This window comes from Puccinia triticina, chromosome 16A (genome assembly GCF_026914185.1).
Source record: "Puccinia triticina chromosome 16A, complete sequence".
Lineage (NCBI taxonomy): Eukaryota > Fungi > Basidiomycota > Pucciniomycetes > Pucciniales > Pucciniaceae > Puccinia > Puccinia triticina.
Genome location: NC_070573.1, coordinates 1581167 through 1604878, shown reverse-complemented (window position 1 = coordinate 1604878; position 23712 = coordinate 1581167). Strand labels below are relative to the sequence as shown.

At 48.4% G+C, this 23712-nt stretch overlaps 4 protein-coding genes across 4 annotated transcripts; 2 read left to right on the top strand and 2 right to left on the bottom strand.

Moving 5' to 3' along the window:
* Positions 1-6772: 6772 nt before the first annotated feature.
* Positions 6773-7357, bottom strand: PtA15_16A178 (uncharacterized protein; the record flags this gene model as incomplete). Its single annotated transcript, XM_053163842.1, has 5 exons — positions 6773-6830; positions 6930-6959; positions 7028-7048; positions 7125-7142; positions 7224-7357. The coding sequence occupies 5 exons, from the start codon at positions 7355-7357 to the stop codon at positions 6773-6775; spliced, it is 261 nt and encodes an 86-aa protein (XP_053027827.1).
* Positions 7358-9973: 2616 nt separating this feature from the next.
* Positions 9974-10356, top strand: PtA15_16A177 (uncharacterized protein; the record flags this gene model as incomplete). Its single annotated transcript, XM_053163841.1, has 2 exons — positions 9974-10079; positions 10157-10356. The coding sequence occupies 2 exons, from the start codon at positions 9974-9976 to the stop codon at positions 10354-10356; spliced, it is 306 nt and encodes a 101-aa protein (XP_053027826.1).
* A 45-nt stretch (positions 10357-10401) lies between these two features.
* PtA15_16A176 (uncharacterized protein) lies at positions 10402-10949 on the top strand (the record flags this gene model as incomplete). The annotated part of the gene is made up of 2 exons (XM_053163840.1): positions 10402-10530; positions 10638-10949. 2 exons carry the CDS (start codon positions 10402-10404, stop codon positions 10947-10949), a joined length of 441 nt encoding a protein of 146 aa, XP_053027825.1.
* A 6970-nt stretch (positions 10950-17919) lies between these two features.
* On the bottom strand, positions 17920-22762 carry PtA15_16A175 (uncharacterized protein; the record flags this gene model as incomplete). The annotated part of the gene is made up of 5 exons (XM_053163839.1): positions 17920-19578; positions 19654-21354; positions 21421-21527; positions 21613-22114; positions 22214-22762. The coding sequence occupies 5 exons, from the start codon at positions 22760-22762 to the stop codon at positions 17920-17922; spliced, it is 4518 nt and encodes a 1505-aa protein (XP_053027824.1).
* Positions 22763-23712: the final 950 nt, after the last annotated feature.

Sequence of the window (23712 nt, the reverse complement as noted above, 5' to 3'; positions counted from 1 at the left end):
TACATAGTACCTACCACATGGCCAGGGTGGGTGAGTGTTACAGTATGTATTGTTTTGGTGTTGTAAGGGCCATGATGCGGGTGGTTATGTAGCTATGTAGTGCAGGTGATGACAGGTGACGCTGTGGTATGCTTTATGGTTACCCATCTGGCCCATTTCAAAATTTTCCTTTTTTCTCATATTTACACTCTCAAATCAACCAATATGGCGGCACCACTGGATTCTACAGCTAAAACTACACAGGACACCATGTAAAACACACCTTACACCCCTCTGGATCAGAAGATACAACCCTTTCAAGACACCATCAGTCAGTTTCACACACACAAACACCATACTCAGGTCATGTAATCTGTTACATGAACCACACTTACCCAGGACATGTGATTCCGTTACGTGGACCACCCTGACAGCTTGTCTGACCTTTACACATACTTTATCTCATCAGCTGCACTCATTATATTGTGCTATACACATGTCATGCAGTGTCATGCAGTGTTATGCCAACTTGATGCAGGCTTAATGCAGGTTCATGCAGACTAGTGTAATAGGGGCTGCAGTCTGACAGTTGACAGATGACATCATGCAGGTGTCAAGATAGCAAAAACCTCTCATGCAGGTTGCAGATGACATCATTTGACAGGCCAGGCCAGCTAAAACAGCTCACCTCCTATTTCTCATTAGCTAAATTCCCTCATATGACATCATGACCTCATGTGACCTGTCAACCACCAGCCAAAATACCTCATTGTAGTCTTCAGGGCAGCTAAAACCCCTCATTCTCTTGTTCCCCTGGAGCTAAAATGTCTCACTCTTTTCTATTTAAGGAGGCTCTCCTCCCCCCAGTTGTAATTTCTCTCAGCAAACTACTTGCACTCAGCTTACCCCATAACAGTACAATACTTGCTCACTCTACAGTATTAGCCCCACTCTATATTGTGGTTTTACACCCTTACATACAAATTACAACCTCATGAAAACACTTACACATCAGCTACATCAACATAACCCTTAAGACACCTGCTCAAAGTAGGCTATCTTTTGATACACCTCCACCATCACTACATAAACCTTCCAATCATAGATTGGGGGGCTTTTTTTAGTGTCTAGTGACCCAGGAAAGGCAGAGGTAACCTTATTCATCCCTTTCTGCACTCAGCAAAAGGTTCTCAGGAACAATTTTGAGCTTTAAAACGTGGTGTACAGGGGGGGGGGGGGGGGGAAGAACAAGGACTTGAGCAAGAATTCTGGGGCCAAATAGCTGGAGCTCAAGGTGTGGCTAGAAATTCTGGACATTGCTTGCTGTAAGCAGAAATGGTACCCCTCTACATACCATAAGAAGACTTTCTCATGCTATGTACAGTATAGTACAGACACCAGGGGGGAATGTGTTGCACTTCCTACAGAGTGTCATGCTGTAATTCCAAAAGACCCAGGTACTGATGTGGTGTTAATATTTGCCATAACCCATGTGTAAATTCCCTAAGTATACTGAGGATAAATGCAGCCTAAGTTATAATCAACTATTCTGTTGATAAAAATTTGAATGAATGATCAGATGAAGGGGATTTTGTGTTTATGCCATGAAAATCCCCATTTCTATGCAATGACAAGATTGATTTTGGGCCAAATTGTTCAAGATGTGAATATTCTTGATTTGTGATCAAATAAGCAATCATTCATTAAAAACTCCTCTGGAAAATATAGTACATAGAACTAGACATATTTGTGGATGAATCCAGCCTGTGTTTACTGATGCTGTGGCTCTTCTATTGGTTGATTTATATCATCTCAATTTGAGGGCACAATTAAATTTCACTTCAAGTTGTGAGCTTTGCAATTTTTGGTTAAAATTATCCAGGTGCAGGTGGCCATCCGCTCATTTGTGGCAACCATTAAATCTGTTGTGGACAGATTTACTCACCCCTGACAAGCATAGAGGGAGTATCATGTGCCAAATTAATGAATTGTCATGGGGGACATTTCCTCAAAATTGCTTGACTCACTATGCTCCATCCAGGGGAAACAGTTGCCCTGGAATTTGGAACACACTTTCCTGTCATCAAAAAAAAAATAAACTGGCCTTGATGGCAGGATCAAGTGAGGATTACTCAGATAATTGGCCAGCTCAATGATTGGCAAGCTGACCATTGTGGAACTACTCAAAGGGGAGAATAGAGCTTTGAAGGGAAATGGATAGCAACACTAGTACTAGTGTAAGCTATGCAAGGGTGCTGATGAGGCTGCCTTCCTGACTAATGCTGAGGGGATGAGAGTAACACTAAGAAAAAGAAAGAAAAGGTGTGGCTGATTTCTACTTGATCTTAGGAGCTAGTACTATGAGCTTTAACTATTGCTTGGCTACTGAGGATGAGAGGGTTGGGGCAATGGTTGAAAGGGGCAACACAATGGCAATGATTCAATAGCAATGGGTTGATGAGAATGGGTACTATAATTTCTGTATCTAAAATTCTGCATAAGGTACAAGTGAGGGGGGGAAGGACAGTTCTTATATGAAGGAAGGATGAGCACAGACAATGAGGAGTTCTGGCTGTGGGAATGAAGGTTGTACAAATGAGGAAGAGTGATGTGAACATAGTAACAGCTTGTAATGATGAGCACCACTGAAAAGGATAAGCACAGATCCAATGATGTAATGTGTACAATAGGCATAGTACATAATGAGCAATGTATGTAAAGAGTTTAGTATGTGAGAAAATATCTATGAAAAGAATGTGATGTAATGATTCAACTAAGTTACTAATGAAGTGAGTATTGTAACTAATGAAGACTGTAAGTTTTATGTAAGTCTTATATCCTCTATAACTATTGAACCAGACTTGAGGGGTGTGACAGGTTAATGACTGGGGCTGGCTGTGTCCATGAGGGGTCCAAGAGGGTGTAACTTCCAATCCAGTGGGGTTCCCGTGACGCTTCCAGTGGTGACTAGGGGTAAAATTGGCCATAGAATCCATTTCTGAGGTCCGCTTGATGGTATCTTGAGGTCTAGTGTGATTAAATATAGTTTATAGAAAAAACTTTTGATTTTTCACTTTTCTGTCTACCACACCGGATCTAGGATGTATCTCTTTGACAGTAGTGGAGAAAAGTACCAGATGTTCAAGCTTAAGAACACTTCCTGTTATGGAGCTCCTACAGTGTCAGACCATAGGCAGCGCGTCGAGGGGATGGTGCTTGTGTGCTGCCCTCTTGGGTGATCCGTAATCCAGTCGGATAGATTGAAGAGATAGCGTTGGTGGAGGGGGAATTAATTGAGAGATGCAAGGGGGATGAATACCCTTGGTGGGGTTGGTTGTTGGATGGGACTCAAGTGAGGTAAAAGGAAAAACCTCGAGAAAAATAAGGGAAGTCGACATTTGTCAGGAAGGTGATCAGGAAGCTTGGGGAACTCAGAATTCAGAAAAGAAGAACTCAGAAAAACTCAGGAATATTGGGAAAGAGGATCAACACAATCGGGGATCATTAAGCTCAGAAACTTGATGTTATTATTTTTTGGGGGGAAAATAGTTCACATGCCAACCCTTTGTCTAAGTTTGGGGGTGAACTTAGACTCTGGGTTGTGACAGTTTATGCAACAGGCTGCGCGACAGGCCCTTGTGCTCATTGCACGCGGGCTACAACTGAAAGAAAGAGAGACAAACAAAACTAAACAGAAAACAAGACACAATGGGCTGCCAAAAATGAAGAAATCCTACAACCCTCCACGCTACTCCCTGGACCCTATCTTCATGTATACCATAAAAAAACAAAAACAAATATAAAAGAAACAAGCAGCATGGAAAAGAAATGAGAACCGCCTGAGAACCTGAAAGCCGCCAACGCGCTTTGAGCCGCCACAGTGAGATTTTGGGCCTAGTACCGTACAGTTCACCACACTGTTTATCTGGAAAGTCAGATCTGACTGGCTAGATTTCAGATTTTTCAGGGAAATCTAGGTCCCCGAAGATGCCCAAAGTGCTCCAGAGTTCCAGATTTCAGATTTTGCTGCAAAATCTGAAATTCCAGATCTGTTCAAAAGTGACGGGAAGTCCTCCAATTTGAATTTGATGTTGACATCTCCCAACTTCATTGTGGTGTCAATGGAGCTCTATACTTTACAGCCATGGAAATGGATGGTGGTCAGTCTACACACTCTGGCAATAAGGCAGGGGAAATGTACGTCACCAGTTACTGTGACACGCAATTTCCACAATATATTAAAAGGATAGAAGCAAAAGTGAGTGTATTCAACTTTTCCATGAATGCAAATCCAATTTTACATCAAATCTAAATCAGTTTTGCTACCACTCTTCCAGGCTACTGATGAGGGCTAGAAGCAAGGGGATGGAGATGTTGGAAAAAGTTCCAAGGGATCTTGCTGTCCAGAAATGGATGTTTGGGAAACCAACTCAATTTCACAGGCTTTCACCACGCACACCTGCAAGTCTGTGAAATCAGCAGTTTGTACTGGTGATCAATCTGGAGGTACCTCTGCAAACCAATACAACGGAATTTGTAACAAAGATGGTTGTGATTTTGCTTCTTATCGCTGGGGTGCTACAGAATTCTATGGTCAAGGCAAGAAGGTGGATACCAGCAAACCGTTTACGGTGATCACACAATTTGTTACAAGCAACAAAACCAATAATGGAGAACTCACAGAAATCCATCAAATTTATAAACAAGGCAAAATTCCATCAAGAACAAACTGGTCAAGTTCAACGGACTTGGAAAGGCCAATTCTTTGTTGGACAAGTTTTGTGCTGCAAACAAGAAAATGACTGGAGATAAAAACGACTTTGAAAAAAAGGGTGGCACAAAGAAAATGGGAGAAGCAAAAAGCCAAGGAATGGTTCTTTTCATGAGTATATGGCCGGACAATGGAGAAGCCAAGGTGCAGTGACTTGATGGCACCTATTCCACTGGTAAGCTTGCAGATAAATATGGTGTCAAATGGGGAACTTGTGATGCAAACACTGGCGTCCCAGAAGCTACCCAAGAACAATTTGGAAATGACCAGGTCATCTTTTTGAACCTCAAGATTTGGCCAATTCAAACCGCATCGGAAGCAAAACCTGAAACCAAACAGAAAAAAACCACCTTTCATATATAGAGAATTTTGTTTCTCGCCCTCTTTCTTCATTTTCTTCCTTTGACCTTCTTTGTACCAACTTCAAAAACTTGTAAAGGTCCAATGTGCGCATGTAAAAAAAGAACAACTCATGTATAAACTACAAGACAAAACCCAACTTTACAACCACACAACATTACTTGTATCATGTAGAACAAATGTAGACAATCAATCACAAATTTGATGAAATCTTTTGGATGCACATATCAGTTTTTTTCCATGAGATAAGCTGCTTTTCAATTCACTGTTCAGTGCAACAAAATTGGGGCTGCCATGCTCATTCCTGTTGAGATCTACAGACCCTTCAGAACCATACAGAACCATATATATCTGACACTGCAGAACCATATCTGGCGCCGCTGGGATTGCATATCCTACTTTAATTTTAATTTTTTTTGGTTCTAGAAGGAAATCTGAACAGGCTGTTTATTTGAGCCTCCATGATGTTTTCTAGCTAAAACCTCTGATCATTTTTGAATTCATACCATTCTACTGGGAGAAAAGGGGAAGATAATGATTGAGAGTGCATATATGAGAACAGAAAGCATGTTTTTTTTAGGAAAGATGAGAGGTTCCCACTCAAAACTGCTTCCCCAGATATATAACAAGACCTGTGAAATGAGTAGAGATGATGAAAGATAGCTATAAAATCAGAGATATCATTTAGAGTTGACTTTGAAAAGAGACAAGATTCTTCTGAAAGATGCTTTAGTTCCCCTAACCAATTTCTCCCACCATCTTAACACATGAAGCTTGGCTGGTTTTTTGCTCTCCTTCCACTGTTCATATAAGTTGTTAAACTTCCTCTTTATTCCCAGTTGGAAAATTTGATCTTCTGTTAGGTTCTTGGTTTCATCTTCAGTTAGATATTGGGCTTCATCTCCTGAAACAATTGCTGATCCATCTGCATGTTGTTGTTTCTCCTTGTTGATGACAAATATCCTGAAATCCTCTAAATCGGAATTTGTCATTTCTGGGTGCAAGGAAGCTGTGAAATTTACCATTTCACTTATATCCAAAGAAAAGTAAAATAAAAAATGCCAAACAAATTTGGGTTAATCTGACTTTGATTCTTGTGTGTTTGGTTAGAAAAATGCAATGAGATACATACATGAGCTGAGTTTCTTTCACAAGTGCCTCTCTCATATCATTCTCACCCAATTGGGATGATTTATTCCACTTCCTTGATAGAAATAGCAGGCAATTACATTCCAGTCAAACCTCTCATCTTCCAGGAGAAGCATTATATATTTATCCATAAAAACAAGCTTACGAAACTGCTTTCATATATCCAATGAAGAAGTCATACATTCCTGCTATTTGAATCTTTGATAAAGTCTTATCTGCTCCTTTATAATCACCATCAACAAGTTTACTGGCAGATGGCTGGGATGAAAAGATAAATGAATGTGACCAACATCAGTTGAACTGCCAGACTGAATCTTAATGAAAAATTTGAAAAATTTGAAATGAACATACAGAAAATAATTTGCACCTATATCTGTCACTTGAGGGTTCAACCCAATCTTTTCTTTGATCAAATTCCTATATGCTTTAACTCGTACCCTCCTACATTTGGTAAAGGTTTCAGATTTTCAATTAATTTAAGCTTTTTCCTTAGCTCAGAGAATTATAGAACACTTACATAGCATTCTTTTCATCTTCTGAATTCACATTGAGACCCAGATAATTGGCAACACTACATCAAGAAAATCAAAATTGAGTTTAAATTAGGTGTCAGAACAACAACTAAAACTATTGGATATAGAAATTAGACCTTGACAGTTAAATTACGCACTGTTCATGTGGTATTTTTCCCATTTCATCCCTAATTGATAACACATTTGATTAAGCAATGAGCTTGGTTGCAGTTTTTCCAGTCAAAAGTTTACTTACTTGCCTAATCCTTCACAAATGCTGTATAAAAAATAAAAAAAAATCAGAATCAATAATTAGGTACTCATTTCATAACTGCAGGCTATATATTACTTACCTACCTAATTTTTCAAACCTGCCGCATAAAGAATTGTAGGAGGTTTAGAATAACATCATGCATCTATTTTATAATTGCAAGCCTTCTTTGGAAACTCACATAGTGGCCATTGCCCCGTTAGGGTTGATATCTGCGCGTTTCCACAAGCTTGCACCAGAACACTGGGAGGGTGTTTCCATAAATAGGACCAAAAGTGTGCCATAAATGGCAAGTGCGCCGGGATGAAGTAACATTGTGATTGTTTTTATAGGGATTCAGTCTTGAGAAAGGATAAAAATTGAACTCTAAAGCAGCCTTTTACAAGCTGATTGAGATGGGAAATACGGAAACAGCGCCAAGTCAGTGGGCTTCATATATCAGATGTTTGGTGTTGTCATTAGCTCTTCCCTGCTAATGAGTGTGTATAAGCATCAGCGAAGGTTTGATTCAGTTCCATCCACGGTAAGATAGCCTTGATAAAGCTTTTAGCGGTACAGTAAGCGTGACAATCACTGTCGATGAAATGAGCAAGGTTTTGGAGGTTCGACAAGCCACTGGCGGTGTTTGACCGATGGCGAAACCTGCACCGAAAAAACATAAACACGTATTGATGGTTCCTACCGATCCTAGTTTGACAGCGGCAAAATTGCCGCCCGAAGCTCTGGCTGCTCTTGCTCGGAGCCTCTCAAACTCGGCGTCATCGACCGGGAATGAGATGCAAAAGTATCATACCTTTCCCTAATATCTATTCACACGCACTGCGCACTGCCACAGGACTTGCTGATATTCAACACTGTACCAGGCTGTGTGACCATGGTGGCCATGGTCGACCTCGACTGTTTTTTACTCGGAGTCGTAACTTGTGTATGGTTATGTTCAAGTACTGCCTTAGCAAAGTCACTACAGTATTCTTTCTAGTCTGTCTTCGCTTGACATCGATTGAACACGGATACCGCTTATCGCCTCTTTTTCAAACAGTCGTTTTGATCACTATTTTTTCAGCAGCATCATGTGCCTCTGAGTCTCAGGCCAACAATAAACATTGCTTCACTGAGAAATGATGTTAAACTCTTCTTTATTTTGTTTTGCTAGGCCTTACAAACAAGAAGTATCGCCAATACTATAAATTTGTTTAAGAGCACGGCCACCTGGGTCAGCACCCCTCGGGCTCGGGCACTCGTGATAAAGCACACATAAACCATACATAGCATTATGGCCAAGAGTTTGATTTCAACTGAATTATGGATCTAAGTGTAAAAATGGTAGAAAGTTACTTTATTGAAACAGTTATTTACAAAGAACTCAATAAAAGTAAGGCCCCTTTTGGAGCCAATATAAGCATAGGTGATATAATCATTTGTAAATTCAATAAAAAATACAAAACTCAACATAAAGAATCCAATTTTTTTTTGTAGGAAACCTACAGTACTGGTCTCATCAACTATGAAGTCATATTTAACTGATTCAGCCATCTTCAGCACCATAATACCATTATATTGCTTTGCTTTGGTCAAAAGCAATATAATGGTACTACAGTACTGAATATTGCTGAATCAGTTGAATCTGACTTCATAATTGAAGAGACCAGTATTGTAGGTTGCCTAGAAAAAATATTTGGAGGCTTTATGTTGAATTTTGTAGTTTTCATTGAATTAACCAATGATTATATCACCTATATTTATATCGGCTCCAAACAAAGCCTAAATACAATTTTGAAATATAAGACAATAGTTAGAACTCTTTAGCTGCTGAAGATTGATAAAGATAGAAGAAATACCTCAAAGAAATAACCAGAGCAAATACAAATCTCAAACAAGGACAACGGACGACGACAACAAACACACGGAATTATCACAACAAGCTAGCCTAGAGTAACAATTAAATGATTGGTCAATACATGTAATAGTTTGATGTGCTAGATAAGAATGTAGAAACAAATACCTGCCCAGAGACTAGTTCTAGCTCCTCCTGAGTGTTTGAGATTGACAATGGTTGAGATTGATCTTTGATTTGATCGAAGAGGTCCAAAGGAAAAAGTCTTTGAGTAATTTTAGTAGTTGATGATTGATTGATGAACGTAATTGATCAGTTGAGTAGTGATGAGAAGATGAGTGATGAAGATGTGAATGTATACGGAAAGGGGAAGAAGGTTTGTCGGCAAATTGAATGTTGCTGAACAGAGTTTTTTGGAGGCAGAGCTTGATCGATTGTCATCGCATGGGTTCCATATGATATGCATGACGCATGCATAGACAATACACATACAGGGCGGGGGTGCTTCCTGGCCCGCGCGTTTGTGGAGACGACGGGATCACCGGCTCTGTGAAATCCACGTGGATTTCACTGCTCCCCCCGTCGTCCCCACCCTCCCGTGGAAAATGCGTGGAGAAGACGGGCTTTCCCGTCGTCTCCACCCGCCTGGGATTTCCACGTCAAGAATCACGAGGATTCCACGGCCGCCTGTGGTATCGCGGTGGATCCCACAAGAACACAACATGCAGGGGCAGCCGTGGATTCCCCGTCGTTATCAACAACGGGGAACCCACGGCTGCCCCTGCATTGCCGGTGGAACCGACACGAACGCAGCTCATCGGGATATTAGGGCTATATAGGGCTGATTTGATGACAACCGCCCTGGCTCAAACTTCCGGTCCGGCTTGATTATGTACTCTGGATGACCCAGGGCAACAAGGGACTTGTGCCAGCGCCAGCAGTTCTACATCACCTCAAACAACAGGAAGCTCGAGCAAGAGGACCAGTTCATCAAAGAGCATCCGAACTACAATAAGGTCTTCTGGTGCATCTCCCAGACTAACCCCCACCGCAAGCTCTGCCAGACTCCAGTATCTCGTCAAGCCCTCCTACGGCAAATGCGCGAGACGCTCTACAACGTGCTGATCCTTGGCTTTGGGAACCCAATGGATGCCTCGGTCCTGATGTATGATCAACAAGATGCTGGCGGAAAAATGTATCCCCGTGACGTCACAACGATTATCCCCCTAACCTGTTTGATCAAAAGGTATTGACCATCAATGCTTTCTTCTTGTTCACAGTCGGAGGTATCTACACAGTCATCAAGACCAAGGCCCCGGTAACCTGCCACGAGTATGGTGATCAATACTGTCTCTTGGGCCCCTTGGCTTACAAGTCGGCCCCAATGGAAGTAGAAGCCATCAAACCTGACACGCTCGAGATGAGAGACTCGCTCCATTCAATGAAGGATCGTGGGGTCAAGTATCTCTACAGACATTGATTGATCAAAGGCGGTCCCAAAGTATTTCTCTTCAACACTGGCTCCATGATGTCTTGCTTGGACAAATGGAAGACCAACTTGTGGAACCTCGCCGGGATCCCGGCGCCCCCAAACAATAGCAAAACTAACGATACAATTGTCTTTGGCTACTTGGTGGCCTGGTTTTTGGGAGAAGTACGTCGCATGTTGTTTTTCTCCCCCTCCAGACACGTTCAATGTATTGCAATCAATTGGCTGACTACGTAATGACCATTGTTGACTCACTTCAGTGATGGATTCAGTTTGCCTCCCGCAAAACTTCCAAGGTGATCATCGGACACTTCCACGAGTGGCTTGCTGGCCTTGCTATCCCTCTCTGCTGCAAGCATCAAATCAACATCACCACAATTTTTGCCACTCACACCACACTTCTAGGCCGTTACCTGTGTGCCGGATCAGTTGATTTGTACAATAACCTTCAGTATTTTGACGTCAATCACAAAGCCGGCAAAAGAGGGATCTATCACAGATATTGTGTCAAGCGGGCATCAACGCACTGTGCTGATGAATTTCCCAGCAGGCCGGCGGTCAGGACAGCACTGAGTGCCAAATAAACATTTGCGGTGGCATCACATGTTGTCACGCCGCAGACACCGTCTGATTCCCCTGTTTCTCATTTCTCTCACTTTTCTCTCATTTCTCTTGCTTTTCTTTTACTTCTTGTTTCTCTTTGTGATTTTTTCTCTATCAATCCCTTTTTTTGTATGTTTTTACGATGGCTACTTGATGTGCAATGCAGCGTGTGGTACCACATTGTGCAATATTATCCGCGGTTTTGATCCGCTCCGCCCCCCCCCCCCCCCCCCCCCCCAGGTTACCTGGCTGAACCACATCTCATGGGCCAAACCCGCACGTGGGTATCACAGCAATTCCTTGGGGAGCCCACGGTTGAAGGACCCGTGATCCACCCGTGGGCCCAAACTTCACGTCGTGATCACAGGGAATCCACGGGGATTCCACGCGGAGCCGAAAGCTGCCGTGGAATCCACGGGTGATCCTCCTGGTGGTGACCCTGTGATTCCCTGGACCTCCAGCCGCTGGTCCGACCTCGCGCGCGGCTACCACGTGGAGTCCTCGTGGATTCCGCGTGATTTCCCCATGGATGGACTCCCCGGGTGTACTCAATAGTACATGTTTAACTAAACTCAACACTAAGGTGACCAGGTCCTTACGCTCATCACCCTTTGAGGGCAGGGGTGGGCTTCTAATTCGGCATTACCGTGCCGCTCGCCTTATGTTCCAGACTTTTTGGTGGCCTTTGGTGGCCTAACTTAACTAAGTCCCTCTCTATGTGGAGGGGCCTCCGAAGGAGGGACTTATGCGCTAAGTCACTTGGCTTGCGCATGAGGATTAGGAAAAAGTGGCTTTTTTTTTGAAGCTCTCTACAGCTACCCTCACGCCCTTGGCAGTTACCAAGTTGCCCACCAAAATAAGCGGCTTATCTGGGAGAATCAAGCCGCGCGCTTCATGATGTTGGAAATGCTCAGCAGGTTCTCCCAGCTGACTCTTTTTGATTGCAAGCAACATTTGGCTTTTTCATGTTCAGTCTGTATCATCCACCACATCTGACACTCGACATCAACTGCATAAAATACAGATGGTGAAATCAGAAGCTTGCACCATAATAACAGACCCAAACACCATGGTATGTGTGTGTTGTTTGATGCAGTGCCAATGCATGGAAGACGCTGGACTACAGGCAGATGTCATAACACATATTCCAGATGTGCACAAAACTTCATGGCAGCGTTGTGACCCAACCTTGAGAGCTGAAGGGAAGCGGTCAAGGTGAGCAGATGCGCACAAGTGAGGCCATCATTTAAGTCAAAACAAGGAAGCAAAATGTTCAGAAAAGCATGAGTAGGTTGAGTTTTAAAATTTTCCCCAGCCATTTGCTTAATCCTCACAGGCCGCGGGGGCGACATAGCCCGTAAGTCCCTTCTTCGGAGGTCGCTTCGCTCCCCCGAGGAGGAGGGACTTAGCTAAGTTAGTTGGTGGCCCAAGCAGTGCAAGAGCTATCTTAGCTTAGTACCCCCCGGCCAAGAAGCTCACTGCTCTCCTTCTGTTCTCTCGCTCTATTTCCTCTAGGAAACTCCTTCTGAGGTACACCCGTTGGCACAGAAGATTCAATTTCCGCCTAGCTGGTATAGCTTGTTGGGAAGGGCGAGGAAAGCCTTTACCAGTTAGATCTCCCATTCAGGGGTAACAATATTGAATGCCGCAATCCAGAGCCGCAGTGTTGTTAGGCTAGCGGTAAACTGGGGCCTTGCCATGGCCTCGTCAGGGGTTCGACTCCCCTACAACGCACCCGGAGCCCAGCCCATTTATAGTGCACGGCTGTTTTTGCACCCGCGGAGGTGGGATGCTGAGGTGTTTTCTAGCTTTTTTGTCAATGCCATTTTTAAATTTCCTGCTCGTCTGAAACGGAACCCTAGCAGCCAGCTCTTTTGCCCAACTGCTATGTACACACCCGGGCGAATCGGGAAAAGCCCTGAAAAGCCGCTGCGCCCACCTGACGCAGGAGTCATACATGCGCCAGGTGGGCGTTACAGGGCGCCAGCGTGACCAGGAGTCACGGTGGCGCCACCTTGATACACCAGTGTCCGCCCGAGCCCAGTAGGCGTCAGGATGTGCACCATCGTGGCGGATCCCGGGTTAGGCGTCAGCCGGGCACCTCAGCGGGTCGCCCCCCATGCATTATGGTTGGGCCGGCGTCATCTGGTGCCGCCAACTGTGGGCGGCACCCAATCGGACCAGTCATGCAGCCGCCCGCTGAGGTCCATATGAAGTGGGCGTCCCCTAGTTGCCCGCCTGCCTAGGCCGCCAATTCTGCGCCTTGAAGAGTCGCGAGCCCGATGTGATCATCTGTGTTCGCCATCGGGCCGGCGAAGGCACGACATGAAGAGGCATTTGTGATCATCTGTGTTCGCCATCGGGCCGGCGAAGGCACGACATGAAGAGGCATTGCGGGGCTCACCCCAGATGCTTCGGCCACCCAATCATGGGTCCATGTTTCAGATGATGGCGCAACTGGCCACCCACCCAAAATATGCAAAAAGCACATGCACATCCCTTCCCCGCTCCCAAGTCTTCCCAGCGAACCAGCACGACCAAACCAGCTACATATTTAGGCGCAACAGCAATACTTTTCCTTTCTGATTTGCAGCCATATAGTTGTATATTTAGTTCTCTTTTTTTTGCAGATGTTTTTGAAATTCAATGCCTCTTGCCTTAATCGAGCTCTGAGAAAAAATAGTCTTTTCATGGAAAGGATTTTGCAATTTTATGAACACAACTTCGATGACACTCTTACTTGATCCTCTAGCAGGATATTGAGAGATTGAACAGTATTCTTGCTTCTTAAAGCATAGGATGCCAATATGCGTCACTTGTCCATGCCAGCTGAGTAAACAGGACAATATAAGAATGGGGAACGCTTCCCTGGGGCATGGGTGCCATCTATGCGTGGGGTGCTCTGCTGTCTCCGTGGTAGCGCCGCAGTAGTGATGTTCTGTGGAGCCGCACCACCTTAGGGCTACCCCAATCACCCACTTAGGGTAACTGGCTATATGAGCCCTCCGCGGAAATTAGCTGCCCGCACCACAACTCCTCTTTTCCTGTGTCGCCCCTCGAAGTCCACTCAATATGCCCCCATCCCACCACCGTTGCAGAACCAACAAACATCACCTTGATGCCCCCACGTGAGCAACATTTCATTTGTGCCAATTGCTGCAAAACCATCAACAACCGGCCGCCAGGCACCTTGACCAGGCACTGACCGTAAGCCGCTCGCAAAATTTTACCCATGATTGTTCACCCCCTCAACTAACAGCTTCTTTAACCTGCATGTTTCCTACCCCAGCCGCCTGAGGAAGACCAAAACGGTTTTGGATTCAACATGTTTGCGGCCATTCTGCAGTGACTAGATCCTGGCCCACAAGGCGCCCCTCCGGGGCTCCTGCTGCCAGCGACACAATCCCCGTGTAAGTCCTTCAGAGCTCTCAACCTACCCATGCACCACCTCAATGCTGATCCCTGAGTACCATGCAGGTAGACTCTACTTGTGGTCCAGAAGTACCTGCTTTGTATGTCACCACTTTTGGTAATCTTCATAGTATGCCCCGCTGCGCAGGCGACTGTCCCAGTTGCCCTATTTCTACTTTTTCATCCTCCTGCTCCCCCTCCCCCTTGTAACTACCCATAAGCAATTGATTAAGGAATACAGTTCATCACCCCAAAATCCCCCACATACCTATGAGCCCCCTGAGCATCACCGTGAGACCCCCCCCCCCCATTTTTTTGCCCCCAATGAGGCAAATTAGGCCCTCTCGGCCTCATATTGCTATTGGTGGCCAAGCTGCTGCTCAGTGCAATCCTCGCGCCTCCTCTGCCATTGCCTGCGTCAGGGACCGCGTGCATGCAGCCGCGGCATAACAGCCCTTCATCGTCCCACCTGCGGATGCGGGAGACGGCTCAGGGGCGGACAGCGTTGCCAACCAGCCAAGCCAGGCGGAGCCCTCGGCACCTGCCAAACCCCCACCCGGATGACCTAGGGGATGGGAAATTTTCCTGCACCACGGCCTCGTCCCCGATGGCGTTGGGATGAGAGCCCACCAGGCGCCCACAAAACCCCCAACAGGCGTGCGCAGGTCATCAGCGATCAGTCCTCATCACCGCCATTGCCCCCGCAAGCAGGACGCCAGGCGCTCGCGGGGGCCTGGCGTTTTGAATGCAGACGCAGATACGGCGCCACCCCGCCCAGGGCGTCCGCGAGGCGCCCATCTGGGGCCGTTCGCGAGGCGCCTATGTCCGACGCCTGGCCGGCATTGCATTTTACAGCGCCACTTAGGCGCGATTGACTTGCGGGGCCACGGTGGCGCCAGCGGCGACGATCGGGGGGCGCCCCAATCGTCCCGGTGTGTATGTATCAACAGCAGAATGCCTGCTATAGCATGATCAGTTGAAAACAAAGGCGGACAGAACAAATTGCTGGTGGTGACATTAGGTTTTGATCTCAGCAATTCCAGCCTGTGTGGAAAGCATCGCCACTTTTCTCCCGTGATTTTTCTTCATCATGGATGCATAAACATAGTGTTTTGTCTTTTTGGTCTGACGAGTTCAAACCAAGCTTTGACTTCGAGATCTTCTCCAACACTGACAGACTAACCCAACAGTGATGGGGTTGATGGGGGTTGATCAATGGGTATTTCATAGGAAGATGTGTCCGTGAAACTACCGTTTTGAATGTTCAACAAATAACCAAAACGATCCTGGCAAGTCTTGAGAGTCCCGGCCACCTGCAAGACATGGCTCCAGAATCCCAACACCAAGCATAAAAGCGACTTGTGTTGGTGATAATATATGCGCTTCCTTTACAGGCGCAGCCCGAAAAAGGATTGCAGAGGGTGGGGCATATTAGACGAAAAAGTCTTTTGAGGATGGGATGCGCGTTAGACACAAGCTTGGGGAGCGGTGACAACGAGCAGACGAGAGCAAACCTGTAGACGGTGAGTCAAAGGGAGCAGTGAGTTTGAGGTGAACAATTGTTGAGTGTTGATTACTTAGGCACACCTTTTGAGGATGGGATGCGCGTTAGACACAAGCTTAGGGAGCGGTGACAACGAGCAGACGAGAGCAAACCTAAAAGAAGAGCCTACAGTGAGAACAGGAGATAATGAAGTGAAAAGATGGAAACGGACCTGTAGACGGTGAGTCAAAGGGAGCAGTGAGTTTGAGGCAAACAATTGTTCAAGCTTAACCAAGCCTCTCTGGAGGAGAGCCCCGCAGGGTCTCTGTCTCACAGAGAGGCTTGCCCCTAAGCGGCAAATTCTGGCGTGAGAGCTGACAGACCGTAGTCCTGGCCAGCACCCAAATTCCACTAAATCAATGCCTACACATTTTTAACGCAACATACGGGGTCATGAGTAGCACGGCCTTGTAGCCTGGCTTCTTGCGCAGCCATCCATCCATCCATCCATCATCTATCCATCCCCCCAGAGCAGTGCTAGACATCCTTTCAAAAAACACAATGAGCTGTTTTCCAAAAGTCAAACTCTTGTTTTTTTTCACTCCTGTACACTCCACTATCCAATAAACTTGCTGTATCCTACCTGTACCATAACAAAAACATAGTACAGAAGCCACCATAACTGTACACTTTGGCATGTGTATTTAGCTCTTATGTACTTGCCTTGCATGTACAAATGTACGGACAATCCAAGAATCTTGGTAAGATGATGTTACAAGCTTTGTAACTTCAAGACCATTTGAGTTAATGACATGTGATCTATGTAGGATTGAAGGCAAGATGCAGGCCTTCAATCTGGCACCAGGGCGGCCTGATTGGCCCGCAGGAGGCAAATTTAGTGTGGTGTTGAAGTTTGACACCAGCCAAATGGGTGGAGGTGGTCCTCAGCGCTCACACCAAATTTCCCCGCTTACTCCCAAGTCCCTCCTTCGGAGCTCGCGCTTCGCGCGAGGGGCGCCAGCCTGCCAACTCAGAAGGCAGGACTGACTAAGTTCGACAATTGTTGAGTGTTAAAGAAACCGGAACAAGTGGAAACAGGGATTGGACTTTAACATGACAACTAGGTTAGGCGACAAAGTAGACTGCGGACTCAGAGTGTGAATATCACTATGTACATGCTTGTGACACCAGAGAAACAGGAACCGTCTAATAGGGCACCATAAAGTTGGCACACGACGGTCGAACACCAGTGACTGCCATGAGTGCATGTGATTGTGCAGCACAAGTCCGCCCCCACACCAAGCCCACGACGCGACATCCCTCGGGCGTAATCCGTCCAGGCCCGGGAACGATTGGCTGGACGCAAGATGAGACTGCCGGGGGTGTGGGCCGCATTCTCTCGGCCAACGCCGCCGGAGTCCAACCAGCAAGTATTGCTGGGCCTCGGTTGATGTGGGTGTACTGAGTCGCCGTTCGGATCTGAGGACTGCGGGGACTGGCACGCCGTCCCCTTCCGCCATCCTTGTGCCAATCGGGCCCTCCTGCCAAAACCCAGGCCCCCCAAAGCCTCGCCCGCGATGTCTATCGCCTGGTTACAAAGTCTCTATATGTCCACTCAGGAAAGAAAGACAACGGACTCGGCGGGCATGGCCTTTTCGCCCTCGCCCTGGTCCTCGCCCTTGACCCCGATCAGCTGCGGTTTGGCGCGAGGTTCGGTCCGCTTTTCCCATCTCAAATATGGATGTAATATGATAATTTGTTCGGAAAATAAAGAAAAACTTGGATAAAATAATCGAAAACAACCCAGTCTACGTCCTGACCTCAGAAAAAAAATAAAAAGAGAGAGAAACAACAAAGAGAAAGAGAAAGACCATCTAGATTATCGTTGTACTCACCTTGATCTATACCTACTTCTCCCATCACACAAACACACAAAAAAAAAAAAAAAGAAAAGAAAGAAAAAAGAAGAGAAAAAAGCAACAAGAGTATATGAGCCTAAGAGAAAATCCCACTAGCCGACCCAACCCCCGCCACGGATAGCTGAACAAGACGGGAGATCAACGTCTGGGTTTGCGCGTAGAAGACGGCAGCTTCCTAGTGACCCGGACGGGCGTCCCGTCGAGTGCGCCGCCGGCCGCCGAGCCCATTCCGGCGCCGGGGGTGGCACCGGGGGCAGAGGGCTTAGCCGTGGAGCTGCCCATGTTGAACACGAACCCGCCGGGCGTCGGGCCCCCGGGAGCGCCTGCTCCAGGTGTGGGCGCAGACGAGGAGGGCGCGGCGCCGAAGGGCGTCGACGGAGGCGCAGGTGTCGAAGACGGTTGGCTGGAGAAGCTGAAGGAAGGGGCGGATGCAGACGGGGCGCCGAAGATGGAGGCGGCGGCGGAAGACGAGGGCTGTTGTCCGGTGGATGGCGCGCCGAAGATCGACATAGTCTGCCCGCCGTTGTTCATGTCCATGGCTCCAGTGCTAGGCGCGCCGAAGCCAGTCGAGCCGGGCTGGCCGAACATCCCGGTCGTCGAGCCTTTGCCGTCCATCCCTCCGGCCCCGTTGGCCGGCACGGAGGCGCCAAAGATAGGCGCGGCCGGCGAGGGCTTTCCGAACCCGCCGCCGGCGCCGAACAGGCCGCCCGGCGCCGTGACATCGGCGGAGGCCGCCGACGGGGGCTTGCCGAACCCGGATGTCGTGGCGCCGAACGAGAACGAGGGCGTGGTGGCGCCGGAGCCAGGGTTCATCGCGTTGTTGTTGTTGTTGGACATCATTCCGAACATCCCTCCTGCCCCGTTATTCGCAGCCGAAGAGGAAGAAGCAGCAGACGGGGCTCCAAAGACTGACGTCCCAGCGGTGCTGTTCCCATTAGCGATGGCCGGTTGCTGAGTGGCGTTAGCAGCGCCGAAGTTGAAGATATTAGTGGAGGAGTTGTTGGTAGGGGTAGCGAGGTTGGAGGAGGAGAGGCCGAAGGTCGAGCCGCCGGGCGTAGGGGGAATAGGCGAGGGAGTGGAAGGGTTGGCGGCGCCGAAGACGAAGGGAGAGGCAGATGCGCTAGCAGTGCCGGTTGTGCTGGGCGCGCCGAACGTGAATGGACTGGAGGAGCTCGAGGTCGGGGCGGGTGCGGGTGCGCCGAAGAGACTGCCGCCCGCCGACGGTTGTTGGGTCGGGCCAGTGGTGCCACTGCTCGTGTTCGTAGAAGCCCCAAAAGTGAAAGAAGGCGTCGTCGAGGAAGAGGTCCCGCCGAAGTTCAGCTCGGCTGGCTTGGTGGCAGCCGAAACAGCATTGTTAGTGTTGAGATTGCTGCCAAAGCTAAAGCCAGTCGAGATCGGCATCGGGTTGCTTGGGGCCGCGGCCGAGTTGCCAAAGATACTCGGGGCGGTGGTTGATGAGCTCGAATCCATCATATCAAACATCCCATTGGAAGCCGGTGGCTGGCTATTAGCCGGCTGTGCTGATGTCGTTGTCGTCGTTGGCTGGGCACCGAAACTGAACGTGGGAGTGCTGGCTGGTGCCGGGGCGATTTGGCTTGGAGCACTGGTAGCCGCTGAGACAGGAGCTTGCGCGCCGAACCCGGAGCCAGCTTGGCTCGATGGAGCCCCGAAGGAAAACGTGGGGACGGAAGATGAAGCAGGTGCAGGTGCAGGTGCAGGAGCTGCTTCAACCGAGTCATTAGAACAGGTCGGCTGAGTGCTCGGCTGGGTACCGAAACTAAACAGGGAGGGCTGAGACTGCAACCGAGCAAAATGGATAAAAATGAGTTGAAAAACCCAGATAGTTGTGAAAGTGGAGTAAAAGACACGTACCTTAGATTCGCTGGGTTTGGTAAGACTCTCATTATTTTGAGTGGGTTGAGCGCCGAAGAGAGAGGTATGAGCCACGGAGTTCGACTCGGATGCAGGCTTGAATAAGTTAGAAGTAGATGCAGTAGTAGTAGAAGTAGTACTGGGCTGGAAGCTGAATGGACTTGGTTTCGCAGGCTGCTCGGCGGTCTTGGACGCGCTTGAATCCGGGGCGGCAGTAGGTTGAGAGGCCACAGAGCCAAAGAAGTTGGGCGGGGGGGCATCGCTAGATATCCGTGAGAAGCTGTGTCCCGAGGACGAGGCAGGGGGCTGCTGAGAAGAGACCGGTTTATCGGGCGCGGGTGCGACTGGTGTCGACGCGTCTTTCGCCAGACTGAAGAAGGGCGACGGCTTATTATTCTGCTGCTGGACAGGCTCACCACTTTCCTTGGGAGCAGAGAGGAAAGACGGCTGCTGGCTGGAGATACTGGGCGCGCTAGTCGTCGAGGCGGCGGCGGGCACGGGGTCAGCCGGGACTGGGGCCGCAGTGGGTGGCGCGCCGAACAAGCTCGTCTTCGGGAAATCGGTACCGCTCTTCTTGAACAATGATGAGCCTTCTGCCGAATCGGGATTCTGTTTTGGCTGGTCGGGCTTCTCGGGCTGGACATCGACTTGAACAGGCGGAGGAGGAGGAGGAGGATTAAATTTTTCCAACTTGAAGCTGCTGAGGAACGTGCTGGGCAGCTTGATCTTCTTCAACTTCTCGCTCTCTTCGTCTACCTCCTCATCCTCCCCGTCATTCAGCGGCGGTAGATCCTCCTCTCGGGCCGAAAACACTTTGGCTTTGATGTGCCTCCGGCTCGAGAATGTGCGTCCAGGGCGGAGAGAAGAGCTGGATGTGGACTTGACCATGCTCGATAACGGAACCTGTAGGGAGACTGACGCGGATCGAACGGTAGGATGGAGACAGCTCGAATTTTGGTCGACTTGGGGCTGATCTCTCTGGGTTGATTGGTTGTCAGAATCAGGTTCCTGATGGTGATCCTCAGGTTCCTCTTGAATTGGAGAAGGCGACTTGAGATTCTTCAAACTTTTACTAATCCTTGTCGAATTGGATGATTTTGAGCTCTGATCGTGGGCATTATTGGAGAGCAATCTGCCGCTCCTCGTCACTCTACCTGGAGGCGCGGTGGTAGATTCGTTGGTCTCTTCTTCATTGACCGATTGGGACCGGCTCTTCCGTCCTTGGTTGACTTTTGCCTTGGACGAACTACTGGTGAGTTTACCGATCTTTCGGCTCGATTTGACGCGCTCTCTGGCAGGTTCGGCAGCACTCTCGGCCGAAGCGGACCTCTGGGCTCTTCTGGAAGACTTGCGCTCCGCCCGATCAGTAGCCGGAAGATCGATAGGAGCGGATCCGTTGAGCTCTTGATGATCTTCTTCTCCACTCTGTCGGTTCCGCTGGTGCAAATTTTCTTCAAACAACTTTCGCTTCTTCAATTCGGCGCGTAACTGGCCTTTTTTCTCCTCGAGACGCTTGATTCGCTCGGCTTCCAACTTTTTATTGAAGGGAGCGATGATCGTGCCATGGTTCGACTGCAAGGCCTGCTCTTCGTAGATTGCAGTCAAGCTAGTTCCGGGGGCACTGGGACGGTTGAGATGTTTGAGCATGCTTGTTCGTTGACTTGAGGCCGTTGAAGGAGTAGGCACAGGAATGCTAGGAAGCTAAAGAGAGACGCGAGACATTGATCAGGAGCCGATGGCTAGATCCGAAAAAATATATATACTTACGTTTGCTGTGTAGCGCTTGGTACCCCAAAGCGAATGCGGATTTCGACCGCTCTCCAAGATCTCCAAGATTTTTTCTGCTTCGTTGGTCGGCAGAGGCCTGCCTTCCTCTGGGAAAGGTCGAAAAAAAGCAAAAAAAAAAAAAAAAAAGAATCAGTTGGTGGTCAGGACCAAGTATTTGAGAGAGTGACCGACTTTCTCTGAGCTTCAACTCAGCCTCTCGCATCATCTTTTCTCTCTGTTCTTTGGTCACAAAGCCTAGATTTGGGTCCCAGAACATCTGTCTCTTGGAGCTCTGAGATCCGGCGTCGCCAAACACGCTCGATCGCTCGGGGGGGCTGTTTTCGCGGACGGGGCTGATGCTCATCTGGTCGTGTTCTCTCTTCTGACTGAGCATCGCGCCGTTGGATGTGCGGGGCGAGTTGGGGATGTTGTCCAAGAAGGTGGAGTTCAGTATCCGGTTGGGGGAGGGCCGCCGGCCGAGGCTGGAGAAGGTTGAGGACTGTGCGAGCTGGGCCGAGGGGGAGAGCGTGTTTCGGTAGGCGTTGGTCTGTCTGAGGGGGGAGAGTGATCGGATTCGAGACTGGTGGCCATGGATGGTCTGGTGTTGGGCAAAGACCCGGTTTGAGAGGGAGCTGTTGGTTGAGAGGGGGATGTTGAGGGTGGCATGGGAGGTATTGGGTCTTCGTCGTTCGGACTTGGAGATGGTGATGTGGGGTGAGCCGTTGTGGGTGTTGTTGAGTGAGAGGAGTGAGGAGGATGAGGATGAGGTTTGCAGGCTGGGATGGTTTGAGACGAATGGGGATTGAGATCTGAACCAGTCATTGCTTGTTTGTGTTTGGGTTTGGGTTTGGGTTGGTCGCTGGCGGTAGTTGTTGCTGTTGTGGTTGTGGCTGGGCAGTGAGTTGTAGTTTGTTGAGTTGTTGGCGAAGAGTGATGGCTGGTGGATGGTCTGTCTGCTGGTGATGAGTGTTGAGGATGCAGCGGATGGTAGTGTTTGTTTTTTAGCTGGTGGTTGCTGTGGTTGTGGTAGTGCGTGGTTTTCGGGTGCTTGTTTCTTGCTGTTTGGGTTTCTGAAGAGCCAGTCGACGCATTTGGTGAGCAGGCCAGCCTTGGATTTAGTCTGGTGGAGGCTGTCGTGTGCTTGTGCTTGCGCTTGTGGTGGCTGCTGCTGGCTGGTGCTGCTGGTTGGGTTGAGTGGTGATCCTGAGACGATGCCGAGTTCGACCTGGTGGAGCTGGTGGTTGAGCGAGTGGGTGTTGTTGTGGTTGTGGTTGAGGCTGTTTCTGTGGTATGGCTTGAGCTGGCGGGAGTTGGTTGAGTGGGAGTGGGTGTGGAGTGGCATGGTGGGGGTGGTGGTGTGCTGTGCTGTTGACCGTCGGAGGAAGAGGAGGGCGGCGACTGGGGATGGTCACGGGGATGAGGGCGAGCAGTGTATGCGGGCAGATTACATAATATCCGACTCCAGAGGGGGCCACCCAGCTCAGCCGAACAAAATACCAACTGCGGCCCACCTTCACACCAGCCGATCATCCGCATTCAGCAACACGCTGCAGAGTTTGTCTTCGCACAACCAAGTGCCGCAAAACGCACAGCTGCCTTCACTGTGCTCTCATCGCCCCACGTAGACTCCTCCCCTGGAGCGGCGAGAGCTGATTAACGTTCATCTAAGGAGGAAAAAATGTGTTCAGGGGAGAAAGCGGAAAGAGAGTCGGGGAAGACAGGCAAAAGGAGAACTCAAGAAGAATTCCAGAAGGAGGGCCGTTGTGTGTCAGTCGGCTCTTCGACGGAGACCTTGCCAAAAGCTGGCTGGGTGATTCGGTCGATCTCTTCACCGAGCATCAGCAGATGCGCAAAAATTGTCTGACCTCGTCCCCGGACAGGATTGAACTGTCAACCTCTCGATGGTCATGCCTTGTACGCCCGTGTAAGCGGCAGATCTAGATAACAGTCGAACGCGCTAACCAATTGCGCCACGGAGACAAATTCGTGCTCGGTTTGCCGAATTCCGCGACTTACCCCGATGGAAAGGAGAGGCCCCAGGAACAAGATAGAACATCTCTGCAGCCCGTCCAATTGGTTGGAAAAAAGGGCCTTTCCATCCAAATATATTGAACTCATGAGGTGTTCAGCTATTTTGTTATCTCTGTGACACACAATATATGTTACCTAGTTGTGCCGCAGTGTTCTCTGAAACCTACCGGATCTGTTTAAAGCCTACTCCTATCATGTACCAGTTTCTTTTTTTCAATCAACTCAAGTGTTTCATATCACCACCTTCTTTAAGCTCTGAGT